This window comes from Natrix helvetica (genome assembly GCF_964273705.1).
Source record: "Natrix helvetica genome assembly, chromosome: 1".
NCBI lineage: Eukaryota > Metazoa > Chordata > Lepidosauria > Squamata > Natricidae > Natrix > Natrix helvetica.
In genome coordinates this window covers 123524618-123549572 of record NC_138548.1, presented here as the reverse complement: position 1 = coordinate 123549572, position 24955 = coordinate 123524618, and the positions used below count along the sequence as shown (strand labels likewise).

Genomic DNA, 24955 nt, shown 5'->3' with positions numbered 1-24955 from the left:
GGTTTTGCAATGCCAGGTGAATGGTTATCTTTTAAACAAATGAAATACCCGTATCATGAGAATTGGGGACAATGTTCACCAGATAACAACACAAGGAAAATAATATAATATTCTAAATTCTCTTGCCATTTCATTTCTGTGTTGTAATTATTTCAATTTTTGTTATTTGCTAATATCACTGAAGTAGTTCTACATTCATCCTCAACTCCATTTCATTCCAGCTGATTTCTTGAAAGCCTCTTTCACCTCCTTGTTCCGGAGAGAGTAGATCATAGGGTTCAGCATAGGCACCACCACGGTGTAGAAGACAGAGGCCACCTGATCTTGGCCCAACGAGTAGCTGGCATTTGGGCGAAGGTAGGTAAATATCAGAGTCCCATAGAAGACTGAGACAGCTGTCAGGTGAGATGTGCAAGTAGAAAAGGCCTTACGCCTGCCTTGAGCAGAACGGATCTTTAGGATGGTGGAGAGAATGAAGATATAAGTTAGGAGAATGATGACCAAGGATGCAAGGGTGGTATACCCAGCCAGAAGTGATATGATCATTTCAGTGACATAATGATCCGAGGCGAGTGCTATTAGGGGAGGAGTGTCACAGAAGAAATGCCTGATGATGTTGGAATCACAGAAATGTAAGCTGCTTAAAAAGCACACTGTTAGCATGGCATTTGTCAAGCCAAGGAAACCCGAACCAGCAACCAATGTGACACAGATGTTTTGGGACATAACTGTAGAATAGAGCAAGGGATTACAGATGGCTACATAACGATCATAGGCCATTGTGGCCAGCAGGAAACATTCAGTGCACACCAAGGCAACAAAAAAGTAGAGCTGAGCAAAGCATGCATCAAAGGAAATTGATTTATAACCGGTTAGAAAACTCGTTAGCATACGAGGGGTGATAACTGATGAATAACAGATGTCAGCCACAGACAAATTGCATAGGAAAAAGTACATAGGGGTATGAAGCGGAGCACTGATCCTGATTAATATAATCATTCCCAGATTCCCTATCAGCGTGACAATGTAGATTGTGAGGAAGATAGCAAACAATGGAGGGTCCTGATCTGGAGATTCTGAGAAACCCAAGAGAATGAATTCTTCCACCAGAGTGCAGTTCCCATCTTCATCTCTTTCCAGAGTCTGCAATCTGTTAATTGATTTAAAATGAAATATCTTCAGTTTTCACACTAGATTACAAGTGAGGCATGCTTAAAAATGAAGTTCTCTTTATCTGGATTACATCTCTTGCCTCTGCCTTGATGCTGCTCTCAGTCCAATCTGCCTACGTTTTCTAATTCCAAGGTTTCCCTGTTATAAACTCCACCCCCCCCCCCCCGGGTCACTTAGGTGAGATGGGTGGTCTAGAAATGTAATAAATACATTCCCCTGAGATGTAATAAAAGACACATGTTTTCCAAAGAAATAGGTACTCCTTACTTGCAGCTTACATAAATATGGTGCTTTTTAAGATTACAGAATCATAATGGGAAAAGTTTACTATCCAATACTAGAGCAATTTGCATGTAAGAGGCATCCAGATGAACCCATGGTAGTTTATGCCAGTCCAGGAAGAAATTCTATTTGAGGTCTTGTCTGTTAATATGGAGCAAGAATATGCAAAATCCAGGAGTTTGAAATCAACTCTCACTGGCCTCAGACAATAGGAACTCCAAATTGCCACACTTCTAATGTGGACAGCACTGAGCTGACTGGCCACTGCCAGATGTTGTTTAGTGCAACACACTTTCCTGTACTGGAGGAAAATTAAAATAACTCATATATCATTTTCTGATCTTTCAGGACATTCACAATCAGCAGCTCATGAGGATTGTGTGTTTATGGATTTCTGGCGATGATATGCTAACCTAGACATCCCTGAAGGAATGGGGAAAGAATTACATCTGAGATTGCCAGCCATAGGCTACAGGATAGATCCTGGCTGGTAAAATCTCTCTGGAGGAAGGAGAGATTGTGGAATTGTCCACATGTACTCCAAGCAGCTGATCATTGGGAATAGACTGCAAAACTGATGTTTCTGTGGTCAGCTGATGAGTGGAGTGGCTGGGGGATTTGAGGGATTTTATCTACGTCTACAACCATAACATATCTTACTATATATGAACATAAAATTTGGCTGAGCCCCATAATCAATTTTGAATTAATTTTTACTGCTCTTTAAATATTAATAATGTTTAGAATAGCAAACTTAGAAAGTTTGATGGCATTCACTGGATTAGTTCTTCAATCCTTCATTTAAACTGCAATTTTAAGGACTTTGCAATTTTCGGGAATAAACATCAAAGGATTATTATTAATGTTGTTTTTGTAGTTATAAATGGACTAAGAGTCTAGATTGACTTGAAACAGGATTTTCAAATTAATAGAATTAATCTTTCCCACAGGAAAGTGACATTTTTTAAATTCCAAAAAATCTCCTAACAATCCCCAGCAACATGTTAGGATGGGACTTTGAAAGTTTTTCACCAATGGGAGCTAAAAGGAATAAACATCACAATTGAAGGAGAAAACACCTATTTGATTTGTTAACAAGAATGGAGCAAAATACCTTAACATCGCTGTGGATGATGGTATGGATGAGGAACAAGTTGTAGTGGATACGACTGAAATAGATTTGAATGTGGATTTAATAATGATAAATCACAAGAATGATCTGGAAAAAGATGAAATAGTGGATATACAAATGAAACTGCCTGATGTTTTGATAATTAAAGGGACATACAATCAACCAAGCAGGAGAGTGACTTGGATATTTTTGTTGTATTGAATTTACAAGAGACCTGTTAAAATTTTCTAAGATAGTGAGAAGGGACAAAGAAAAAAAAAAGAAAACTAATCAAGTTTTAGAATATTATTTGAAGGGATTAAATATTAAAAGTAAAAGGAAGGTATATAAAGTTGCTTTATTTGTTCAAAATTAAAATATATGATGTTTTTCTAGTAACCCTTAATGAACTTTTGCTGACTAGGACTGAATGATGTGGCACTAAGGATTTGTCTATTGATAAGAAATGTGATACAGGATGAAGAAATTGATGCATTTTAAGAGAAAACGATAGGTTGTAAACTTATTTTTGTTGATACAAAGGAGGAAACTATTTTTTTTTGCTGTATTCTTATCTTTTCAACTTTCCTCTATTCCTCCTTTTATATTATTTTTGTTGTCTTTTTTATTTGTATTAAACTATTTTTTCTTTATATTTCTTTACTTTCTTCAGTCTGCATTATGTATTATTTGTATAAACATAAAACTTAATAAAGTTATTTGAAAAAGGACTGTATGTGTGTATGTCTCACTCTGTCAAATTGACTCAATACAAAGTAATATGATATTTACTGATAGCTGAGGTCCATGTACCTTAACTTTTCAGTTTGAAAATTAGAAAATATATCACTGAACATGCTTTTCAACAGAAATGCTGAACATACATAAACCATAGTAACCCCAAAGTATGATCATTTGTGATGTAATAAACATCTAGATAAATAATATGACTTCTATCCATTAGCTCATTTTAATGTGCAAGATATTTCTCATGAACACTGGGTACATAGATGTGATATTTTTGTAGCATTGAGTTTCCATAAGACAACATTTCTTTCACACTTTCCAAAATTCAAAGCACTTTCCCAGTACTAAGTAGCTATAATCCATCTGAATAGCTATAAAGGCAAATTAATGTGATATATATGGGAAAGGGGATTGAACTAGAGTGAGAGAGAAAGAGAGATTGCTTAAGACAATTTAATAAGTTCCTGGCACTGGTGATATTGAATTGAATTTGGTTCTTTCTAACTCAGTCTCTTTGCTACCACGCTACACCAGCTCAAATAATATGCTTTTGCAATGAAAATATGAGACTCACCTTGCTTTTTGAGAAAGAGATGTATTTACACAAAAATAATAATAGGGGTTTCTCCTATGGAAAAACAGGGTCTGGGGACCTATTCTGGTTTCAGATGTTGGTTAAGACTGTAGCATTTTCAATGAATTAGCAGATGACACAACTGCCCCAATACAGTTAGTCAGGAGAATCTAATATAATGATGTAGTCTTGTTTATGGTATTTATTCTCAATGTTGTTCCACAACTCTACTAAATCGTGCTTGTTGATTCTGAATGCTTAGACCACCCACCCACCCACATACACACTGCTCACATAGGCCCTTTGTACTTGCTTGAATTCAGAAGTTACTTATCTAGTTAAGAAAATTTACAGAGTGAAAATGGTGTCTGTCCTGTTTTGGCTCTTTCATCCAAACAAGTAACATTAGGCATCGCCATCTAGTTTTAAAACAGCCTCTATTTGTACTTGGTCACTTTTAAAACAGCTTAATTACCTATCACAATATAGTATGCATTCCACTATATAGTGAAAAAGGAGTCAGCAGTGAGGTTTGGGAGTGAAAGAAGATTTTGATTTTAAAAAAGGAGCTTCTATGTTTGTAAAAATGTTTAATTTTCACTAACTATACAGTACAATGAAGAAACAGCAGGTCATATCCTCCCCAAGCTTACCACTGAGAAAAAGGAAGAGAAAAAAACAGAGGAAAATATTAAAACTAACCACAAATGCTCTGTATTATTTGCCTCCTTTTCAGAAGTCTTTACTTAGAGTAATTTCACAGACACTCTTTCTTTCTTTCCTAGGGAGAAATAGCGACTTGCATTGTGCAAAACTCTACATTAGAAATGAATAAATACGATTCGCTGGCACAATATTTAACCAGAGCTTGGTTTTTGCTCCTGTGCTATTGAATACAAGGAAAGTCCCTGAAGGGCCAAATATATATATATCCTCCCTGGTCAGGTATGACAATGAGGAGCACAAGACATAGTTTATTCCCTGATCATTATGGGATTAATGCTTGAATGCCATAGGAGTTTTACTAACCAAAAAACCTGCAAAACATTTATGCAGCCCGTGGTAAACTGGACAAAGTGAGGCCACAGCATTACACTGGATCCCAAAGCATTTCCAAATGTTTTCCACTAGCATCCTTCAAAAAGTGTTTTTGCATTGACATTACAAAGATAAGTGTTTTGGCTTCAATATTATAGATTCTTTTAAGTATACCCATAGATATATTTCTGATACACAAAAATACACATTTACCTGGAAATAAGTGCCACTGGGTTTACGGTAGTTGCCAAATGTGGACTGCATTGTAAGCAGTAGTTAATAAATTAAAAAGTGTTAAAACTATATGCTGCAAATAATAAGATATAGGATCATACTTCTAACATATAACTCGTTTTTCATGCTTAAATATTCTCTAAAAAAATACCCAGTTTTGATTGGTCTCTTTCTCTTTTGCCAGCTTAATGCATGCACATATATAAGATATAAATAATAATCTGGGTATACAGTATGTCATTTTCAGTAGAGCAGTATAGTGTTTCTCAACTTCATCAACCTTAAGATGTTTATTAATTTACCGTGAATTCTGCTCATTCACATCCAGCAAAGTCTTTCAAGGGAGGATTTATAGTCACAGTCCTTATCTGGCTTGGAGAGCTGACAGGCCGATAACTGCAGAACTTGGCAAGGAGTCTTGGGGAATCACAAACCAATTAAGCAAACTAATTGTCCCCTGCAAACTTCACTCCCCTTTTGCTCCTCTTTTATTTCCTCTAGGAGGGGCCATTCATTGTCCACCTCTGGCCTTACTTCCAAGTCGATCCCTGTTTTTTAGATGTTCCCTTCGTCTGGCAACTCTGCGCATGCGCACACTGGAAACAGACTCCAGCTGTTCATCTGACTCACTGATGTCTGAATCCGAAGGCAGCTGATAAGTGGCACACAGCACTGGCCCACTCTCTGCTTCTGACACAGAGCCCTCATCAGAGCCTTCCCCAGACTCCAGGACTGGTCCATGTTCCTCCCTAACCTCCTCACTGTCTGAATCTGCTGCCAGGTCTGCTGGCTGCTGATGGGCCACAACACATCAATTCTCAGAATTCAAGCAGCTCCCAGTATGTTGGCTGGGGTACTTTGGGCCTATCCACCCATCTTAACATTGCTGAGGTTGAGAAACTGGTGTGGATAGTGCTTGGACTAATAGGAAAGTTTGGTCTCAGCGGTCCTTAGTGCTCTCTGAGCTTGGTTGTTTCCTTGCAGATGTTTCATTACCTAAACTAGGTAAGATCATCAAGGTTTGATCTGCATACAGAACTGGTCAAGGACCTGCAAACCATATGGATGTTTAGGTCAAGGCCAACCCTAATATAGAAGCTTCTTAGAGCCATTTTGGTGAGGAGAACTACTGGAAAATCTTCACTTCCCATGGAAGTGCTTCAGATTGATGATTCCCTCTAAAGGGCAAATAGGCAACATCTCTTAGCACTTGGGACCTATTTGATCATGGAGTCAAATGGCAAAATATCAAAGGGAAGGGAAAAGTATTCATGCCTTGTCCCTGGTCTGTTTCTTACCTAGTCTTCATCACAGTGTTACATTGCCCCTGTACTTAATCAATCATCAATCAATTTAAATTTATTAGCCGCTCCCTTTCCGAATAGGACTCGGGGCGGCGTACAATGGAGTAAAAAACATATAACATTTACATAAACCCATGACATACATAAATACAAGAGAAAAGTGAACTCTCTCTCTGCCTACATTTCTCTCTTCTCAAGAGGTTGGTCAAGCACCTGCCAGAATCCATTAATAACTGGGAAAAGTTGATATTTGCAACCAAGTTATAAGCAATTTTAATGAGACATTCTTCTATATGATTATTCAGTGTTCTTTCAACATTCTGTTTATGTTCAGGAGTATATTTTACAAGGGTTGGGACTGAGTTCAAATCTCCCACACTAAATCAGAAAAGGTGAAGTGTCTGTTGCACAATCTTTATAACAGGTTGGAAAGGAAAATGTGCAAAGACAATGGGTAGTCTAATGTCTTGGAAATGGCCGTGCAGAATATGAGTGGGCACCATCAACTTAGTTTCAATTTCCAGGCTTTTGCAGATGGAGATTCATTTTCAGAACGTACACAGCTAGTCCAAACTCAAACTTCTCTCTCTCTTTTTTAAAAGAGTCCAACTGACAACCTTTCCAACTTGTCACCAATGTGAGCAAATGTTCAGGTTAGAACTGGGGAGGCCCAAAGTCAAGGCCACCTACAATCATGTAAATGTATTCAGTATTTCTCAGACTGACTATACAGAATGGTTGTTGGGATAAACTGAAAGATGGACTGCTATATACAGTATTTTGCTTTTAACTCTTAATGGAAAAACACACAACAAATAAAAGCAATGGCCAATAACTCATAAACATTGAAGGTGGCTCTGTTGCTATTAATCCATTTGGTAATTGGGATATTTTATGAAAAATCTAAAGACAAATGGAAACTTGACTCATCTCTCAATATAGCTGAAAAGTTTATGAGTTTTGTTAATACTGATTTGCAAAAATATGTAGAATTAGATAACAATTCAATATATTTTCAGTGCTCAGTATGGCAATTGTAAGAGAAAGTACAGATAGTATAAATCTTTGATTAAGAAAGGTATCCAAACCAAAAAGTATGGAGAGTTATGAACCCAATTTCCTTCCCTAATACATCAAGCTTTAAAATCTAAACAGGGTTCAAAGATTACCACTTTCTTTTGATTAAAAAGACCAAATATTGTCTTTGAACAACCACTAGATGTCACTCAATATCCATCTATTATATTAGTGCAATGTTTCTGGTGATTTAAGAGAAAGGGAGATAGGATTTATGAGCTTGTAATAACTATTCCTTAGAAGTACACCTCACTTTAAAAAAAAGGCTTTCACTTGTGAAGTCTTTGATTTAAGTCGCTAGTCTTCACCCCTCTCAGAAACTAAGCCTAAATAACATAATTGTATTTCCCCATGCAAATGATTTTTCACTCTTTCTCCCCACATTTAATTATTGTTCTCTCTTATTGCTCTTATTTCTGTAGGTGAATTGCAAGTTTTCCAGGGCAGGATTTTTTTTTTTACGGGATGGCCCATTCTCATAATTATTTCAGCTCTTTACAAAAAGTCAGAATTGTTGCTAGTGAAATAACACAATGCCTTTTCCCCCCCAAGACACTTTATTAATTTAAACATGCACCTGGAAATCTGTGGAAGACTTGCCCAATCCTTATTCACTTTACCATTTACCACTCGCGATAATCTGTTAAACTTCTCTTTACTGGGTTAGGTAAGAAATTGCAAGGATAGATTTCCAAAGTTGCAAAAACTGCAATATGTAGGTTTTTTTAATTTCCCCTTTTTATTATTTCTATATGTAGCTCAAAGCAGTGAACATATTTTTTTGAGATATTGAGAGCCCTATTGAAACTTAGTTTGGTGTAATAGTTAGAGTGCTGACCCAGAAGGCAGGAGACCGTGAATTCTTGTCTAGCCTTAGTCCAGGGGTGGGTTATGGCTGCTGCTACTGCTGGTTCGCTCAGGGATGCGCTTTGCGTGTGCGCGTGCACGCATGTGCAGTACTAAAAATGCTTCTGTGCATGCGCAGAAGCAAAAAACAAGATGGCTGCGCCTATGGTGCCGCCGAGAGAACCAGTTTGGGAGCGTGGCAGGCCAAGTTACTACCTACTCGGCTGAACCGGTCCGAACCGGTAGGAACCCACCTCTGCCTTAGTCCCAGCCTGGGGACCTTGGACCGGTCACTTTTGTCTCAGTCCAACTCATAGTAAAGGTGGGAAATAATAAATAAATAAATGAATAAATGAATAAATGAATAAACAAACAAACAAACAAACAAACAAACAATAAATAAATAAATAAATAAATAAATAAATAAAGTACTCCTTCCACCTTCTAATTTCTCCACTACAACTACCCTGTAAGATGGATTGGGCTGAGAGAGAGGGTGAGTGCCCCCAAATTACAGACTGTTGTATATCAAATGCAAGTCTTCTTTACAGGGAAATATAAGATTCACAATCTTCATAAACTTTTTTTCTTCTGCCTGGTACAAATGTCTGGAAGCTGCTGGCTTTTGGGTGGGAGAAATATTTTTCATCTGTTTCTTGGTTTGGTGATGAACTGGTTTGGTATTGGGCCATTAACTTTAGCTGCTTGAGTATTGGCCCTCGTTGTTTAAGGGGCTGAACTGTACAAACCTGTACAAACCTGTGTCTACTGAGAATAATCTTAGGTGCAATTCATTGTTAACAGGCCTTAGAGATGAATAAGAGGATTTGGGATTGAAGCTCTTACATTTCATAGTCTACTAGCTTTATGCCTTCATTGATTAAAAAACTGAGGTTTTCTGGATCAAAAAATGAAAGTATTGCCTGGACGCCAGAAGATAGATATGAAATATAGTGGGAGAAGAGACAATAAGCCAGGGGTGGGCTGTGGGTTCGTCCAGGTTCAGGAGAACCCGTAGCTAACGTTATGGCCAGTTCGGAGAACATCCAATTCCCACCCCTGGCTGGCCCTGCCTGCCCCGCCCTGCCCCTCTCACCATACCCCTTCCCTCCCAGGAGTCTCCACATGGCCCATTATGGATGTGAGGTAAGTGCAGGGCCTGCACAGAGGCTTGGGGAAGGGGACAAACAGGCCTCCCGGAAGTTCCGGAAGGCCCATTTCCAGCCTCTGGAGGACCTCCGGAGCCTGGGGGAGGAGGTTTTTGCCTCCCAGAGGCTCGAGTAAAGCCTCCGGAGCCTGAGGAAGGCAAAAATGCCCCCCGCCATGGACTAGGCCACATCCACCCAGCAACTGGGCAGAGAACCTGTTGTGGAAATTTTTGAAGCCCACCCCTGCAACAAGCAACCTTATTGTCTGTCTACTATAGCCCTCCGTGTTTGTGTCCATGGACAGGGAGAAGAGTTGATCTCATATTAACTTTTCTAGCCAGGTTTTATTGAATCATTGTCATGCTAGACTTCAGGTGAGAGACCAACAAGCAAGGTCTTAACATAGGTTAGTGATGAAATATTGCCTGTTGGTCTTTTGTCAGATCTCATAGACACCAGGCCTCTGGGTTCCAATGACTTGAATTTGCCCTACCATATTATACAAATGCAGCTATTTGGGCTTATGGGTTTACATTAAATTACAATGTAGTTTGATTGCTTTTATATTAGCAATTTGTTCAAATTCAGCCAATTGGAAAGGTTGATGATCGTCATGACACAATGCAAGATGCAAAGCTAGCCAGCAAAACTACCTACAACTCAAGCTAACTGTGGTCAGAAAGTGCTTGGTATTTTCTCTGCAGGGTGGAGATTTTTTATTTACAGCATTTATTATCATACTGGGAGGCTCTGTTCCCAACTTTATGAGGATATAATTGATGTTTCAATTTTAAGGATGGTAAATTAATGTCTTTTTTCTCGGAACATCTGCCACTTAAGCACCATATTTTAATCTGCATACAGATGCTTTGTAGATGACGCTCCCAATTAAAGTGATCTATTTTTTAACATCACTCTTTGGATCTGGGGTGGGCTGGGGGGGGATAGAAAAAATTAGAAGCACAGACTAGGATGATGGAAATGTTTGGCTACAATCAATTTTTATTCCTTCAACTTTATTTGATAGAGCAATACTTAGAGGTGTAATTTTTTATAGTAAAAGGTTGTATAATTAAGATTCTTGTTATAAATTTCTCCTAGGGATTTTTCTCTAGATGCTCAGATGTTCTTGAACTCCCTCCTTAGCTGCTAGGAATGATCCCATAGAGACTTTACACGGCTTCACCTATTGGTCCCAATTCGGGGAGAAAAACTGAAATCACCTTCCCAGGGATTTGCTCTTCTGGGTGTTTATACCTCTGGATTTGAGATGATCAGCTGAATGTAGTTGACCTGTCTCTTCAGTGACAGTGTCAGCTCCCAGCGATCTTAATAAGTCCTTCTGGGCACGATTAAAAAGTTTGTGCTTGCCAACTTGCCATTATGAAACTTATGCAAGAAGTTTGAAAGTTCTAGCAAATTGGCTCCTTGGTGTATCATTAAAAATCAACTTAGCTTCAAAGACATTAGTTTAAATGAGAAAAAGGCAGCTGCTACTTCTCTGGAGTTAATGCTCAGCTGAAAATGATGTTCTGGGAAAAGAGAAAGATGCCTACCTTGTGCATTATGACCACTTTGGTTTAATGATTCTGCTCTTCATTTGTATTGCCCAAGTCCTCCCTACACCTGCAACAACACACTTGAGTCCTTATGTACGTAAGAAATTAAGAACAACCAAACAAGGGGTTGGTTGCTGCCACTTTTACTATCACTTCGCTTTGCATGCGTTTTGCGCTACATGTGCATGCGCAGTTCAATGTAAATTGTTCTTCACGCACGCACAGAACAATTGTCTGGAAGCCGTGCGGGTCTGGATGGGTGACAACAGGCTCAGGCTCAACCCCTCCAAGACAGAGTGGCTGTGGCTTCCGGCACCCCGGTACAACCAGCACATTCCATCGCTGGCCATCGGGGATGAACAATTAGCCCCAGTGGAACGGGCACGCAATTTGGGCATCCTCCTTGATGCCCGGCTGGCTATGGAAGATCATGTGGCAGCCGTGGCGAGGGGGACGTTCCACCAGGTTCGCCTGGTGCGCCAATTACGACCCCTTTTGGACCGGGAGGCCTTGCACACAGTCACTCACGTGCTGGTGACGTCTCGCCTGGACTACTGTAATGCTCTCTACATGGGGCTCCCCTTGAGGTGCACCCGGAGGCTGGAGTTGGTCCAGAATGCAGCCGCGTGGGTAATTATGGGGAGATCGAGGTTCTCCCATATAACACCGCTCCTGCGCGAGCTGCACTGGCTTCCTGTGGCCTACTGGGTGCGCTTCAAGGTGTTAGTTACCATCTTCAAAGCGCTCCATGGCATAGGGCCTAGTTACCTGCGGGATCGTGTCCTGCCCCATACATCTCTGCGGCCCATTCGCTCACACAGAGAGGGTCTCCTCCGGGTGCCGTCCTCTAGAGATTGTCAGAGGGCGGTGCCCAGGAGTAGGTCCTTCTCTGTGGCGGGCCCTACCCTTTGGAACGACCTCCCCCCAGACATTAGAACAACAACCGATCTCCGCTCCTTCCGCAGTAAACTGAAGACCCACCTGTTTCGGCTAACCGGCCTGGCATAACTCGACAACTTATCCACCCCAGGTCATTTTTAATTGTTAATTTTAGTTTTTAAACTATTAATGTTATTGAGGTTTTAACCTTTTTCAGTATTGTAATTATTTATTTATTTTTTACCTCCTCTGTATGACACTGTGTTGACTGTTGCTTGTGTACGTCGCCCCGAGTCCCTGTGGGGAGAGGGGGCGACTAATAAGTTTAATTAAATAAATAAATAAATAAATAAATAAATAAATAAATAAATAAATAAATAAATTTACAGTGAACTGCGCATGTGCGGTCACTACAAAACAACATGGCAGTGACATCAGCGGTGGCAAGGGAACCAGTTCAGGGCCGTGGCAAGCCTGGGTCACTGCTGGTTCTGTGACCCAAGCAAAAATGCCACTACTGGTTTTGCCGAACCGGGCCCAACTGGGAACAAATCACCTCTGAACCAAACTCTTTGAATCCAAGGTCCTTCTTCAACCAAATTTTTATTTCTTATGGTGGCCAACCAGATGTATCTAGAGTGCTGATACACGGAGTTGGAAATCTATCACCCTCCTACTGTTGTTTTCTTGCAAATAGCATTTGGAGGTATGCTCCATTCTACCAGAGGTTTTCACGACCAATAATCCTTGATAAATCTTCCCTCTATCAATTTATTAATCTCACTTTTTGAAAGCTATTAAAATTAGTGGTCATCATCAATTTTTCTAATAACAAATACAACCGGTTAATTATACACTATGTGAAGAACTGTTTCCTTTCAGCTGTTTTAAATATCTTCTCAGTCTTATTATGTGCCTTTTGAGACAGGAAATAAAATGGTCCCTGACAACTTTATTTAGGTCAAGCGTGAATATACACAACCAGGTCAGCTATCTTTTTACTAGACACTGTAGCCTTTTCTTGTGTGCAAAGTGTTCAGTTCCCATGCACTTTAATTATTTTCTACATGACTTCTTTCCTGGTTTGTGGGTAAAACACAGTCCTGTTTACGTTCTTGCTAGCATCTATACATGGAAAAACTAAGACATTTGTAAAATACTGATGTAGAATCCATGATATGTTTTTTTTTCTTCACGAGCCTAGTATTTTTTATTTGGTTAACATATCACCAAATGTAGAACAGACATTCAGCTGACTGGCTATAAATTCCCAGATCTTGTTATTTTTTAAAATTTTTGTGAGCTTTTAGTCATCTCATGCTAGCTGTAAGCTGAATGACAAATTGTAGATATGGAAATGTAAGACTGGGGCTGGAGAGTTATCACAAAGATTGTGGTCCAGGTTGTTTACTCACTGGGGGTGAATGGGATGGAAGAAGCAGTAACTCCGAACAGTGCATCCAGATAAAGAGATTCAGAGATTTTTGTTCAATGAAAGGTGTCATCAGTGATAGTGAGCATTATGCACCAGGAAAGCAGGCCACAAAGTCGGAATAGCTGGAGACAATTGAAAGGATGATGGAGTTGGTAAAATTGGCTGGGAAGTTGGCTGGAGATTGGAGCTGACTGGAACTGGAGTCTGTGAGAGTTTGGAGACCAGACTATGGAGGAAATGCAAGGCAGAGCCCAATGTAGTAAGATTTACCTTCATCTCTGTCACATAGAAGCATCAAGATTAAATGATGGCCAAAGAAATTAATGGGGATGAGTGGTGGAAAATGGATCTGGATCTCTATATTGGATTCTGCATGAGACCCTGGCTTGGCTGGCCCTGCTTTGGACATGTTGTGTGTCAATGATAGTAGGGAGACTTTTCCCATCACTGGCATAATAGACTGGGCAATTGACCTGGCAGAGCAGTGCTGATGTGAGTGACACAAAGACTGTTAGTGTTACTAGTGATAATCCCACTAAGACTGGTAAAGAAATTACCAAGGAAACTTTGGACACAGGAGTATAGGAAAATGGACTCAGGCTAACAAGAGAGAAGCCACACTAAACAATTTTGTGTGTTGTCAGCCTGGACTCTGATGAAGCATGTAGTGGGCAGCTAACGTCTTGGCCTATACCAAGTACATATAGGGTTTGTGGTGCTAGACTTTTTCCTATCTTTCTTACATTTGTTAATGTCTCAATTTCAACTGTTGTACAGTAGAAGCTGCAAGTCACTTATTTGGTTAGAATTTGATATTGCTTCTACTTTAATCAAACCTGGAGGTTTGGTGGTTGAGGAAGGATTGCAGCTGGTAAATGAGTGTATTTGGGAAAGCTATCAGAGTGTTAGTGGTATGATAGATCCTTTTATTGTAGTCTTACTTCCCTGATGCTGAGTGTCTCTGGTGGAAACAATTGGGGAGGGGTATATAGTAGAGGAAAATATGGGTGGTGATTGAACGAAAATATGGTGGTGGCTGTTGTTAAGGATGTAACCCTAGGCTTGGCTTGGCAATGTATATAAGCTATGATTACTTTACTGTTACTTTAAATGATTAAGAGATGTAATTGGTTTGTTACCTCAAGCAGCCATAAGAGGGAGCCAGAATGACTGTTAGCTCTCTGTTTGTTAGACGCTGGTCGATGTATTGTGAGGTATTGTGGTTTGCTACTGTTAGCTATATTTTGTGTGCTAAACTGACTATTTTGATAACTGAATGACTGAACCGTGTATGACTTGGACTGTTAACCAGACTCTGAATACCTCTATATTTCTACATAGTAAAATACTATATATTTATACTATTCAGTGTCTCTGTATGCTGGTTTGTGCATGTTATTCCATATCACTCTCATTACGCTTCTCTGCATACTCGCTCTCCTAATGGGGAGCTTAATTACTTAACACTGGTTATGGGCCAGAGTGTACCAGACGTAGCTGAAAAGAGAGTTGGTGTTGATACGCATTACCGTATACAGATAGCTGTTTAGTTTATGTGTTTACTATTATGGAGAAGATGGCACACGCACCATCAGCAAATTTATCACTGATAACCCGGTTGGATGGAACAAACTATGTTTCCTGGCCAATGAAGTGCAGCTTACTCCTGTGTACTGAAGGGTTGTGGGATGCTGTATAGAATCCACTGGACGTGACTTCTTGGAATCCAGATGACAAGGATGATGCCAAGAAGATAGCAGAGTTTCAAAGATGCAACGAATGAGCATGGTGTATAATTGGTCTAACGTTGACTGAACAACAGTTAGTTCATATTCGTGGAGAGAATTCTGCAGCAAGATGTTGGGAGAATTTGAAGAGGATATATGTACATGACACTGTAGGTGCACATGTACATCTTACCCGCAAACTGTTTAGGGCACGTCTTCTGAAGGGTGGAGATATGTTAGCTCATTTAAACTTTATAAAAGGAGTTTTCCAAGAGCTACATGAAAAAGAATTTATTTTCTCAAAGTTACATCAAATTTACATCATTCTGTCATCACTGGATGAGAGTTATGATGATTTTGTATTGTCCCTTGAGGTCCTAACCCGAAATGAATTAACATTGACTGACATAACTGCACGCCTGTTGGAAGAGTCCAGAAGAAGGTTGGAAAGAGAACAACTGAGAGTGAAACCACCACAACATGAAGAGACACCTTCAACTGCCTATACTGTTAGAAAATGTTTTTCTTGTGGGGCAAAGGGGCATATAGCTAGATTCTGTAAAAATGCTAAACAATAGAATTCTAGAAAGGCTAAGAAAAATGATAATGTCAACTCAGGCATGTCTACTTTGACTATCTCTAGAAATGCACCAATAAGCCATGATTCATGAGTTGTTGATAGTGGAGCATCACAGTGCATTACTAGAAATAAGAATTGTTTTATAAAAAGGTATGCCAGCAAGCAACATGTATCTTTGGCAAATGGATGAAAGCATCTGGTGAAGGTATGGCAGGGTGTTCATTTGTCAATGAGCATTTATCCATGTTGTATATACCTAAACTGAAATTTAATTTGTTATCAGTAAGAGCACTAGTTAACATTGGCTACGTAGTAACCTTTAGGGGAGATAACTGTATCATAGAAAAGGAAGGTAATAGGATTACTGCAAAATTAACAAATGTTTTCTATATTATAATTGACGACCATACTGCTAATTCAGTGTATGATAATGTGAAGCCACATGATGAATGCATACATCTGCTACATAGGCGTATGGGGCATATTAATTTCAAAACGCTGCAACAAACTGTAAAGTTGTCAGAGGGAGTGAAATTAAAACCTTGCAGTAAATATTTAAATTGTAATGTATGTAGTAAGGAAAAGAGCAGGGTTACTCCAGCAAACAAATATAATGGGTTTAAAATGAAGGAAGTTCTAGAAGTAGTATTTGCTGATCTGATTGGACCTATAAAACCCAGTTTGGGAGGTGCCTGTTATGTTTTGAGTGTCATGGATCATTACTCAAGATATGGTTTCTGCTACTTAATGAAAGACAAGACAGAAACATTTCAACAATTTTTTAATTGGCTGAGATTTGCGGAAAGGAAGATAAAAGCCAAGGTTATTACTGCAGTTACTGATACTGGGATGGAGTTTACAAATTATAAGTTTCAAACTATGTTAAAAACAGTTGGTATTGAGCATAAATGTTCTCTCCTTATAGACCTCAACATAATTCGTTTGTAGAACAAAGGGGGCAAACGTTACAAGCTATGACTAGAACCATGTTAGCCGATTCAGGATTGCCTGAAACATTATGGGGTGAAGCCATGATGTGTGCTAATCATTTACTGAACAACGTTGTAAATGCTTCTACTGGAGAGGTACCATTTACTTGTTGGCATGGTAGGAAACCTGATTTGAGCTACTTGCACATGTTTGGAGTTCCTGCATGGGTGCATATTCCAGCACAGATCAGATTAAAGGGACAAACCCGTGCAAGGCAGTTAATATTTGTAGGTTATGACTCAAACCATAGATCTTATAGGTTCTGGGAACGTGGGACAATTAAGATCTATCACAGTGCTAATGCAAAGTTTCTGGAGCATGTTGGTTGGAACAAGCTAGAAACTAATGATGAGGTAGTAATTGAAACCTGAGTAGATCAAAACAATGTATCAGGAATACCAGAAATTTACTGAAATTTGTAATGAAGGGAAGGAGTCTACTCAGGAGGAGCAAGTGATAAAGCAGGAGGACGTTCAGGATAGTCCACCAATAAGCCCTGAGTTACCCAGAAGGTCAACCCGTGTAACGCGGCACCTGATAGGTATTAGGCATCTGTTGCATGTAAGATGGATAAGGTACCTGCTGAATACCATGAGCTGACTATGTATCCAACTGAGGATAAAAAAGTAGGGCAAGTCGCAATGAATAGAGAGTTTAAGTCTTTGCAGGATTTGGGAGTGCTTGACTAGCCTGATTACCTTCAAGTAAATATGCAAGGGGATACAAACGGGTATATAAGCGTAAAACTGTAGTGAATGGGAATTATGTAAACCATTATGGATGGAAATTATGTAAACCCTGATGAGTTAGATGATGTTGATATAAAGGTTCTATGTTTGATAAGGGATGCATTATGAATTGTATCTTGAACCTACATTATGTACTATATTGTGTGTTAAAGAAAAACATAAATCATTATTGTGATGATTATGGATTGAGAATGTGAAGTTGTGTGTAAATACATTGACAACCCAAGAGGGGAGAATGTTAGGGATGTAACCCTAGGCTTGGCTTGGCAATGTATATAAGCTATGATTACTTTACTGTTACTTTATGATTAAGAGATGTAATTGGTTTGTTACCTCAAGCAGCCATAAGAGGGAGCCAGAATGACTGTTAGCTCTCTATTTGTTAGACGCTGGTCGGTGTATTGTGAGGTATTGTGGTTTGCTACTGTTAGCTATATTTTGTGTGCTAGACTGATTATTTTGATAACTGAATTACTGAACCGTGTATGACTTGGACTGTTAACCGGACTCTGAATACCTCTATATTTCTACATAGTAAACTACTATATTTTTATACTATTCAGTGTCTCTGTATGCTGGTTTGTGCATGTTATTCCATATCACTTTCATTATGCTTCTCTGCATACTCGCTCTCCTAACGGGGAGCTTAATTACTTAACAGCTGTCACAGTGATGACAAGTGGAGATATGTGTGTGTGAGGAAGGGAGAGTCAGGGGGGATGACGACAGATGAGGATATTATAATAATGGATGGACAGGGAGATATATGAATGAGGATCTGAGTACTGGCACTCATGGATCAAATGTAACCAATATTTTAGTTCTGCCCCATCAACCAGCCTTCAGTGATCATCACTAACACTAGGCACAAGTTCCAGCTGATACTTTTAAAAACCACATTGATGTGTCACCCACATGGATAGCCATAAAGCAACGGCAGAAATGTAGACTGGTTTTCTTACAGGACCAATGATGTGATATGCTTTCACTTTCATTGCTGTTCCTGATCATGATGCCCAAAGATTCCACCACAGGGCACATTCAGGTACCAAAGATGTACTAGATGTTGGCTGATTAGATGCCCTACTTATTTATTTAGGATGAGTACTGTGGCAGGAACTTAATACTTCCTTCCAGTTATCCATGGCCAGTTTTTCCTGGGCTGCTGAATTGCTTATCCCCTTCTGAAGTGAACATTGTGTTTTATTTCTTTCTCTGGTAGTCTGGTGAAACATTGGACTTTTCTTATCTTCTCTCCTTTTTTACAACTTTACTGGTAGAAAGTGAGAAGCAGGACTCTGCTGGGTCACTGATGGAATAAAATGAGCTTAAAAAACAACAGGTGAAATTGACAAAAGCTCTGCCATTCTTTCTAGATCAAAAAATCACTGTAAAACCAATGCTTTGTTTCTGGTCCACCAATGTACCAGGCAAGAAGGAATGAAGAAGGGAGTCAATGAAGGAGGTCTATCAAAGAAATCCACATGCCATTAGTACTTGTTTTCTTGGTGCATGTGGGAAGGGTAAAGAAAAAAAGGGGGATCCATCAATCAGATGCCATAGTAAATGCAGGCCATCACTATGGTCAAAACAAAGGAAGAGGCAAAAATCCAGAAACAGATTTCTGAAGGTAGTTTCATTTTCATGGAAAACAAGCTTCTTAATTACGGACAAGTCTTGTGATGTGCACCAGATCAACCCATTCATTCATGATTAAATACCTTATTACCCACAAGTGATATTCCCTTAAAGGACAAGACATTTAGATTAAAACAATCACCTTCCCCATCACTTTGAATTGGTAAGAGTATAACCTAAAAGGAATGGAGAAGACTAACCAGCTATCCTTTCCTTTTAAAACCAGGTTACAGTTTTCATCAACTCTCTGCTGCTGGTTAGTACTTGAATATTCTTTCTAGTCCATTTCCTTCTCTCGCCGCTTGGAAACTTCCCTTAACGCCTGGATTTAATAAAACCTGAAACCCAAATGCATCATTAAAAATTTTATCCTCTCTTGGTAATGATATAGCATATGTACAAAGCCAAAGTAAACTGGGGCACTTTCTACTGTAAATTCTCCCATGTTCCATTTAATCCCAATTCTAATTTAGAAGCTTCCTTTTTTAATTTTCAGTACTCAAGTGCTTATTCTGATCTAATCAAGCATTTATACCTGCTCAATAAGTCATCAAAGTCTTTACGGAACACCACAAAACCATAAAACTAGAATATATACTCATGTTGTAAGTCCAATTGCAGATAAACTGACCTTCCAATTTTTAAATAAAATTCTATGAAAAATGAGGGCAGCTTATCTGCATATGGCATATTTTTCATCAAATTTTGGTTAAAATGTTGAGGATCAGCTTATGCCCTGATGGAACTCTTTGTGAGCATATACCTGCGAGACCACCTACTGCCAACCAGTAGCCTCCCACCGTTCAGTACGATCCCACAGAGTTGGCCTCCTCAGGGTGCCGTCGGCCAGACAGTGTTGGCTGGTGACCCCCATGGGGAGAGCCTTCTCTGTGGGAGCGCCTTCCCTCTGGAATGAGCTGCCCCCGGAGCTTTGCATAATCCCTGACCTCCGGTCCTTCCGACGCGCCCTAAAAAGTTGGCTTTTCCAGCAAGCCGGCCTGGCCTGTTAATTTTAACTCATTTTTAAATGTATTGTCCTATAAATTTGTTTTTTTTGGGGGGGATATGTATTTAATTTCTTTTTAACTTTTGGGATGTGTGTTTTTTAATGTTGTACGCTGCCCTGAGTCCTTTGGGAGAAGGGCGGCATATAAAGCCAATAAAAACAAACAAACAAACAAACAAAAGAAACAAATATACTACTTTTAACAAGTTTTATAGGGTTTCATGGTACTTTATGGTACTTGTAAGCCGCCTTGAGTTGCCATGTGTGAGTAGGCAGCAATATAAATTTTCTAAATAAAAAAAAATAGATTATATATAGATTCTGGCTTTATAGATTTTAGTTTTATAGCTATCACTAGTATTCCTTTCATAGCATGGATTTATCTATTGAATAACTTTATATGCTTAATTTGTCTATAAATATTTTATAGACCATTAATTTTATAGCTTACCCTTATAAAATAAAAGCACCTGATAATTCCATAATTAATTCTGTATTGCCTAGTTGCTATCTTATTTTGATCAAAACCTGAAATAAATCTTTGGGGTATCAGATTTTCTTTAAATACCTGTTCTGACCCCACTCTCCACTCCTCTGAAGAAGCCAAAACACAGGCTTGGCTGTTTGCCACTGCTTAATTGCAAGACAACAAACCTTTTGGCCGAAGGCCCAGATAATTCAGAATACATGAAACAAACCAGATATTCAGACACGGCTCTAAGACATCGACTTTCTTCACTGCTAATTTCAAATGGTTGTTTCCTGCAAATGTCCCCTCCCAACACCTCATCTATAAGCTCTCTTGGGAGGGGCCAATGTACAACCACCTGTGCTTATTATCGTCTGTGAGCCTGCCTACAAAGCTGCTGCTTTTGTTTCTCAGCCCGTCTTACTCTAGCTGCTAGAGTATAGCATCAGGGATTGACTGCCTTTGATCTTCCCCACTGCTCCATGCCTCAGGCGCCTCCTGGTGGTCAACCAGTCCCTCTGGTCCCTGCTCTGAATCTGCAACCTGTACAGGGTCTTCTACATCATCCAGGGCAGACTCAAATGATCCCCCACTATCTGAGTCCAGTGGGCTACAACAAATACCTATGGTTCAGTGTCACATAGATGGGTTTGACTTGCATGCCTGTAACATCTGCAAGTATGAGCATGTTTCATAACACTTTTGAACAAGGACATCAGTAGCACTGCTAGCAGTACAAAGCAATGCACTGATCTGTTAAGTCTAGGAGTAGCCCTTACTTTTTCATAAGTAAACCATATGTGTTCAAGAGCCAGAAATATTTCTTTAGCAGTTCTGCTCTGCAGCTTTGAAGGAGCCAGGCTGAAACAACATGTCCACAGCAGTTTGGAACTGAATTCCTTAGTTACTTTGCCTGCAGCATTTCCAGTAGTTCATTAGCTTCTGAATAAGATTCCTCCAGAGAAAACATTGCAGTTCTCTTGACCTGAACTCTTCCCTCTTCCAATGAGCAATTGCCATGTTGAAAAACTAATTTTGTTCTGATTTTAGGACCAACATGTAGACATACATGTTGCAGGGCCAAAGCAACGTGTGGCATGTTCACACTGGTGCAATAGGACTGCGTGTTTGTTAATATGATTTATTAGGTTAGGGACTTTTTGTCTTCACTGTAAGTTGTGTTGTGTTGGGTGTGTGTGCACGGAGGGAGCTCAACCAATCTCATTGTACATATGTTGTGCACTGACAAATAAATTATTATACTGAAAGAAAGAAAAAACTTTTCCAGAAATTAATGCATTGATAGCTTGATTGTTGTTATGGCTCAAACTAATTCCTAAACTGATGATTTTGAGATTCTCTTGATACCAAAGAATACTTCAATTCGCCAGATAGCTTAGCAAGTTTTAAAACAGTAGCTTGCTTTTTAATGTTCTCAAAGGCCCAGATCCCCAGATGCTATCTTCAGTACGGATTATATATACAATACTTGCATACAACCTAGATGAGTATCCACATTCTCCCTAGTTCTATTCCTTTGAGGGGTTTTTCCTTTTATAGTACATAAGATGCAAAATATAAAGCAGGATTTCATCACTGCATCATTTTTAAACAATGTTATCTTAGTGTTCTCTTGTTTAAAGCTAGAAGATCTCTTTGTCAAATAGGTTTTTCTGTACCTTTAAGAAATTGAAATTAGCTGGAGAACTGAAAACGGCTGTCACGTTACACTTCAGGTACACAAGCAATGGGCAATTTACCCTTTAGCATAATCATATATTTGAAATTTGCATTGTGTGTATTTATTTATTTGAAATATGCATTATCTTTTCTGGAATAATAATCACATTCTCCATAACAATTCGGTTTAGGGGCTTAAGATGTTGAACTAAGTGTCCTTCCTGTGCTGAACAAGGTAAGGGAATGTATCAGTTTGCTTCAGCAAAAATGAGAGCCAAGTCCTAATAGGATATAATTAATAGATCCCAGTTGCACAGAATTCTGGATTAGTTCCAAATTCTCATCCTATTTTCTTTTGTAAGTTTGAAATGTTTTTTTTTTATTTTATTATTCTTTTTCAATCTTGTCTTGGACACATCCTGAATTTCACTAGAATTAATCTCAGGCTATGAATATTAAATCTATGCCAAATAGTTTGGTCTTTTTAGTTCATCCGTACCACACAGTTACCAGAACACATTTATACATGCATAAAAATGTAGTAAAAGACACCGGATATGATCTTAGTTGACTGTATGAAAAAGTCTGTAATTGATTTTGGATTAAATTCAAATTGTCTCTGTTGGTTTTACATTACGATAAAATGATGCTGCTTTAATATTAAAATATGCCATGTAATGTCAGCATGAGTGCTACAAAGCCTGTAAATTGTGTTTAGAAATGTTAGAAAATATCCGCTATTCAAGCTCAGATGCTTTGTAGGTGAGGCATTTTTGTCTGCTCAGAATTTGAAAAAACTAAGAAAGTTGGCTAAAAGATCGAGAAAAAGGAGGGTAGAAATAGGATTAGTGGCAAAGAAGTACACGTTTGTTATAATACAAAACCATTATTTATTAATATTGAATCTATTAAAGCATGAATGTGTTGATTTTGTAGCATAGGAATCAACATGGAAGTGCCTTAGTTCTTTTCTAATGCCAGAAGAGACTTTTCAAAAATAATAGTTACGTTTCCCTGAAGTTTAACTGAATTTTTATTGGCAATTACAACTTTCCCCAGTGTTTATTAAGGCTTTATGGCAAATCAGCATTTCTGATAAATGGGATTAACTAATGACAATTGGCATTAACAATTCAAAGTTCATACTTCATGCATACAACATTCCATGTTTTCAGATTAAAAAAAAAAGAACATCAACATGAAAATCGCAGACTCCAACTTTTTCCAGAAAAATCAAGTATTGTAAAAATCATTTTGTGAGATATATGCAGTCTTTCATGTTTGTGTATATGTTTGTGTGTGTGTGTGGGGGGGAGGTGTATGATGAAAGACAAGGTTGATTCCATTCTGTGTTTTGGAATATATTCCTTGCTTTACAATTCATTGTGATGGGCCTATTGCAAATTAAGGCTGCGTTTCTGTTTTGATTTAGTAGAGCAAAGGGAACGATAGTCAGAGTCTTCAGTACACTTCATTTCCCTTTCTTTTCCCTTTAGTTCACAGAACTGCCTCAGACTAGAGTTATCAATGGAATGATTTCTTGACATTTTGAGATGGGAAATACATCTAAATCAGGTTGCATATAATTTATAAGGAAAAAAAACCCCAAATACATTCTTCCCAAAATGCATGGAAGAGAAAATCAAAAACCCTGATTTAACTTATTACCCAGTATCATCCTCATCTTGACCTGAATAGAGGCTTTTGGCCACCCACAACTCCTACACATCCAAAGGTTGCTGGTCCCTGTGCTACACACTGAATGCAACTGAGCCCTATATAATTTGAAGTGAATGGTCAGAGACTTTTAGTATGAATCAGTGGTGGGATACGACCGCTACGCCCTGCTACAGGCGTACCGGTGCCTGCTGGGAGCACCAGGTACCCGCCTGCCTGCCCTTCTTACCTGTATATGAGCCAACCAGGGCTTCTGCGCACGGGGCCAAGCAGCTGGAGCATCGCGGGTGATAAGTACGCATGCATGCACTAAGTGCGTGCTGTGCATGTGGTGTACGCCCATACTGGTTGCAATGGGATCCGGAACCCACCACTGGTATGAACTATCTTTTGCCTTCCAGATATCCTTTCATCAAAGGACATTGTAGGTCTCACTGTAGCACTCTCTGGTCTCAAAGCTGGTGCTACATAAAGGCTAAGTTTCTTTCCTCTACAACTATGTTGGACTTTTCCTTTAATTTCTTTTAACACCACTGGATGACATCACCAGGTCTCGCTGCTTTCACAGAGTAAGGAAAATACTCAGAGACGATTCACACCCTGGTCAGTGTCTCTTTGCACTTCTACCATCGGGCAGAAGACATCAAAGTATGGCCAGCCGAACAAACAGGTTTAAAGATTGTTTCTATCCTTGGGCTTTGAGACTTTTAAATATAACCACAATCACTCCATGCACACACTAGTTTTTTTCTTTTTCTTTCTTTTTTTGTTTCTGTTATAATTTTGCACCAGTGAGGCTAAAACCAATTTCGTTGTATTTAAGTACAATGACAATAAAGATTATACTTATAATTCCCCTTGTTGGTCTCCATAACCTCTTTGCGGTATCTCAAACTTTGGTTTGAAATTGATTTTGATTAAAAAAAAATAACTCAATGAGAAACAGAGTCAAGATTCTCAGCCAACTATAGCAAAAATAAAAACCAAAGGCTTAGCACACAAGGTATGCTTTAATTACATTTTTTTCACTCT

The 24955-nt window shown here is 39.0% G+C and overlaps 1 protein-coding gene across 1 annotated transcript; it reads right to left on the bottom strand.

The window, feature by feature from the left end:
• Window positions 1–201: 201 nt before the first annotated feature.
• On the bottom strand, window positions 202–24205 carry LOC309391892 (olfactory receptor 8H1-like; the record flags this gene model as incomplete). Its single annotated transcript, XM_081952716.1, has 2 exons — window positions 202–1150; window positions 24153–24205. The coding sequence occupies 2 exons, from the start codon at window positions 24203–24205 to the stop codon at window positions 202–204; spliced, it is 1002 nt and encodes a 333-aa protein (XP_081808842.1).
• Window positions 24206–24955: the final 750 nt, after the last annotated feature.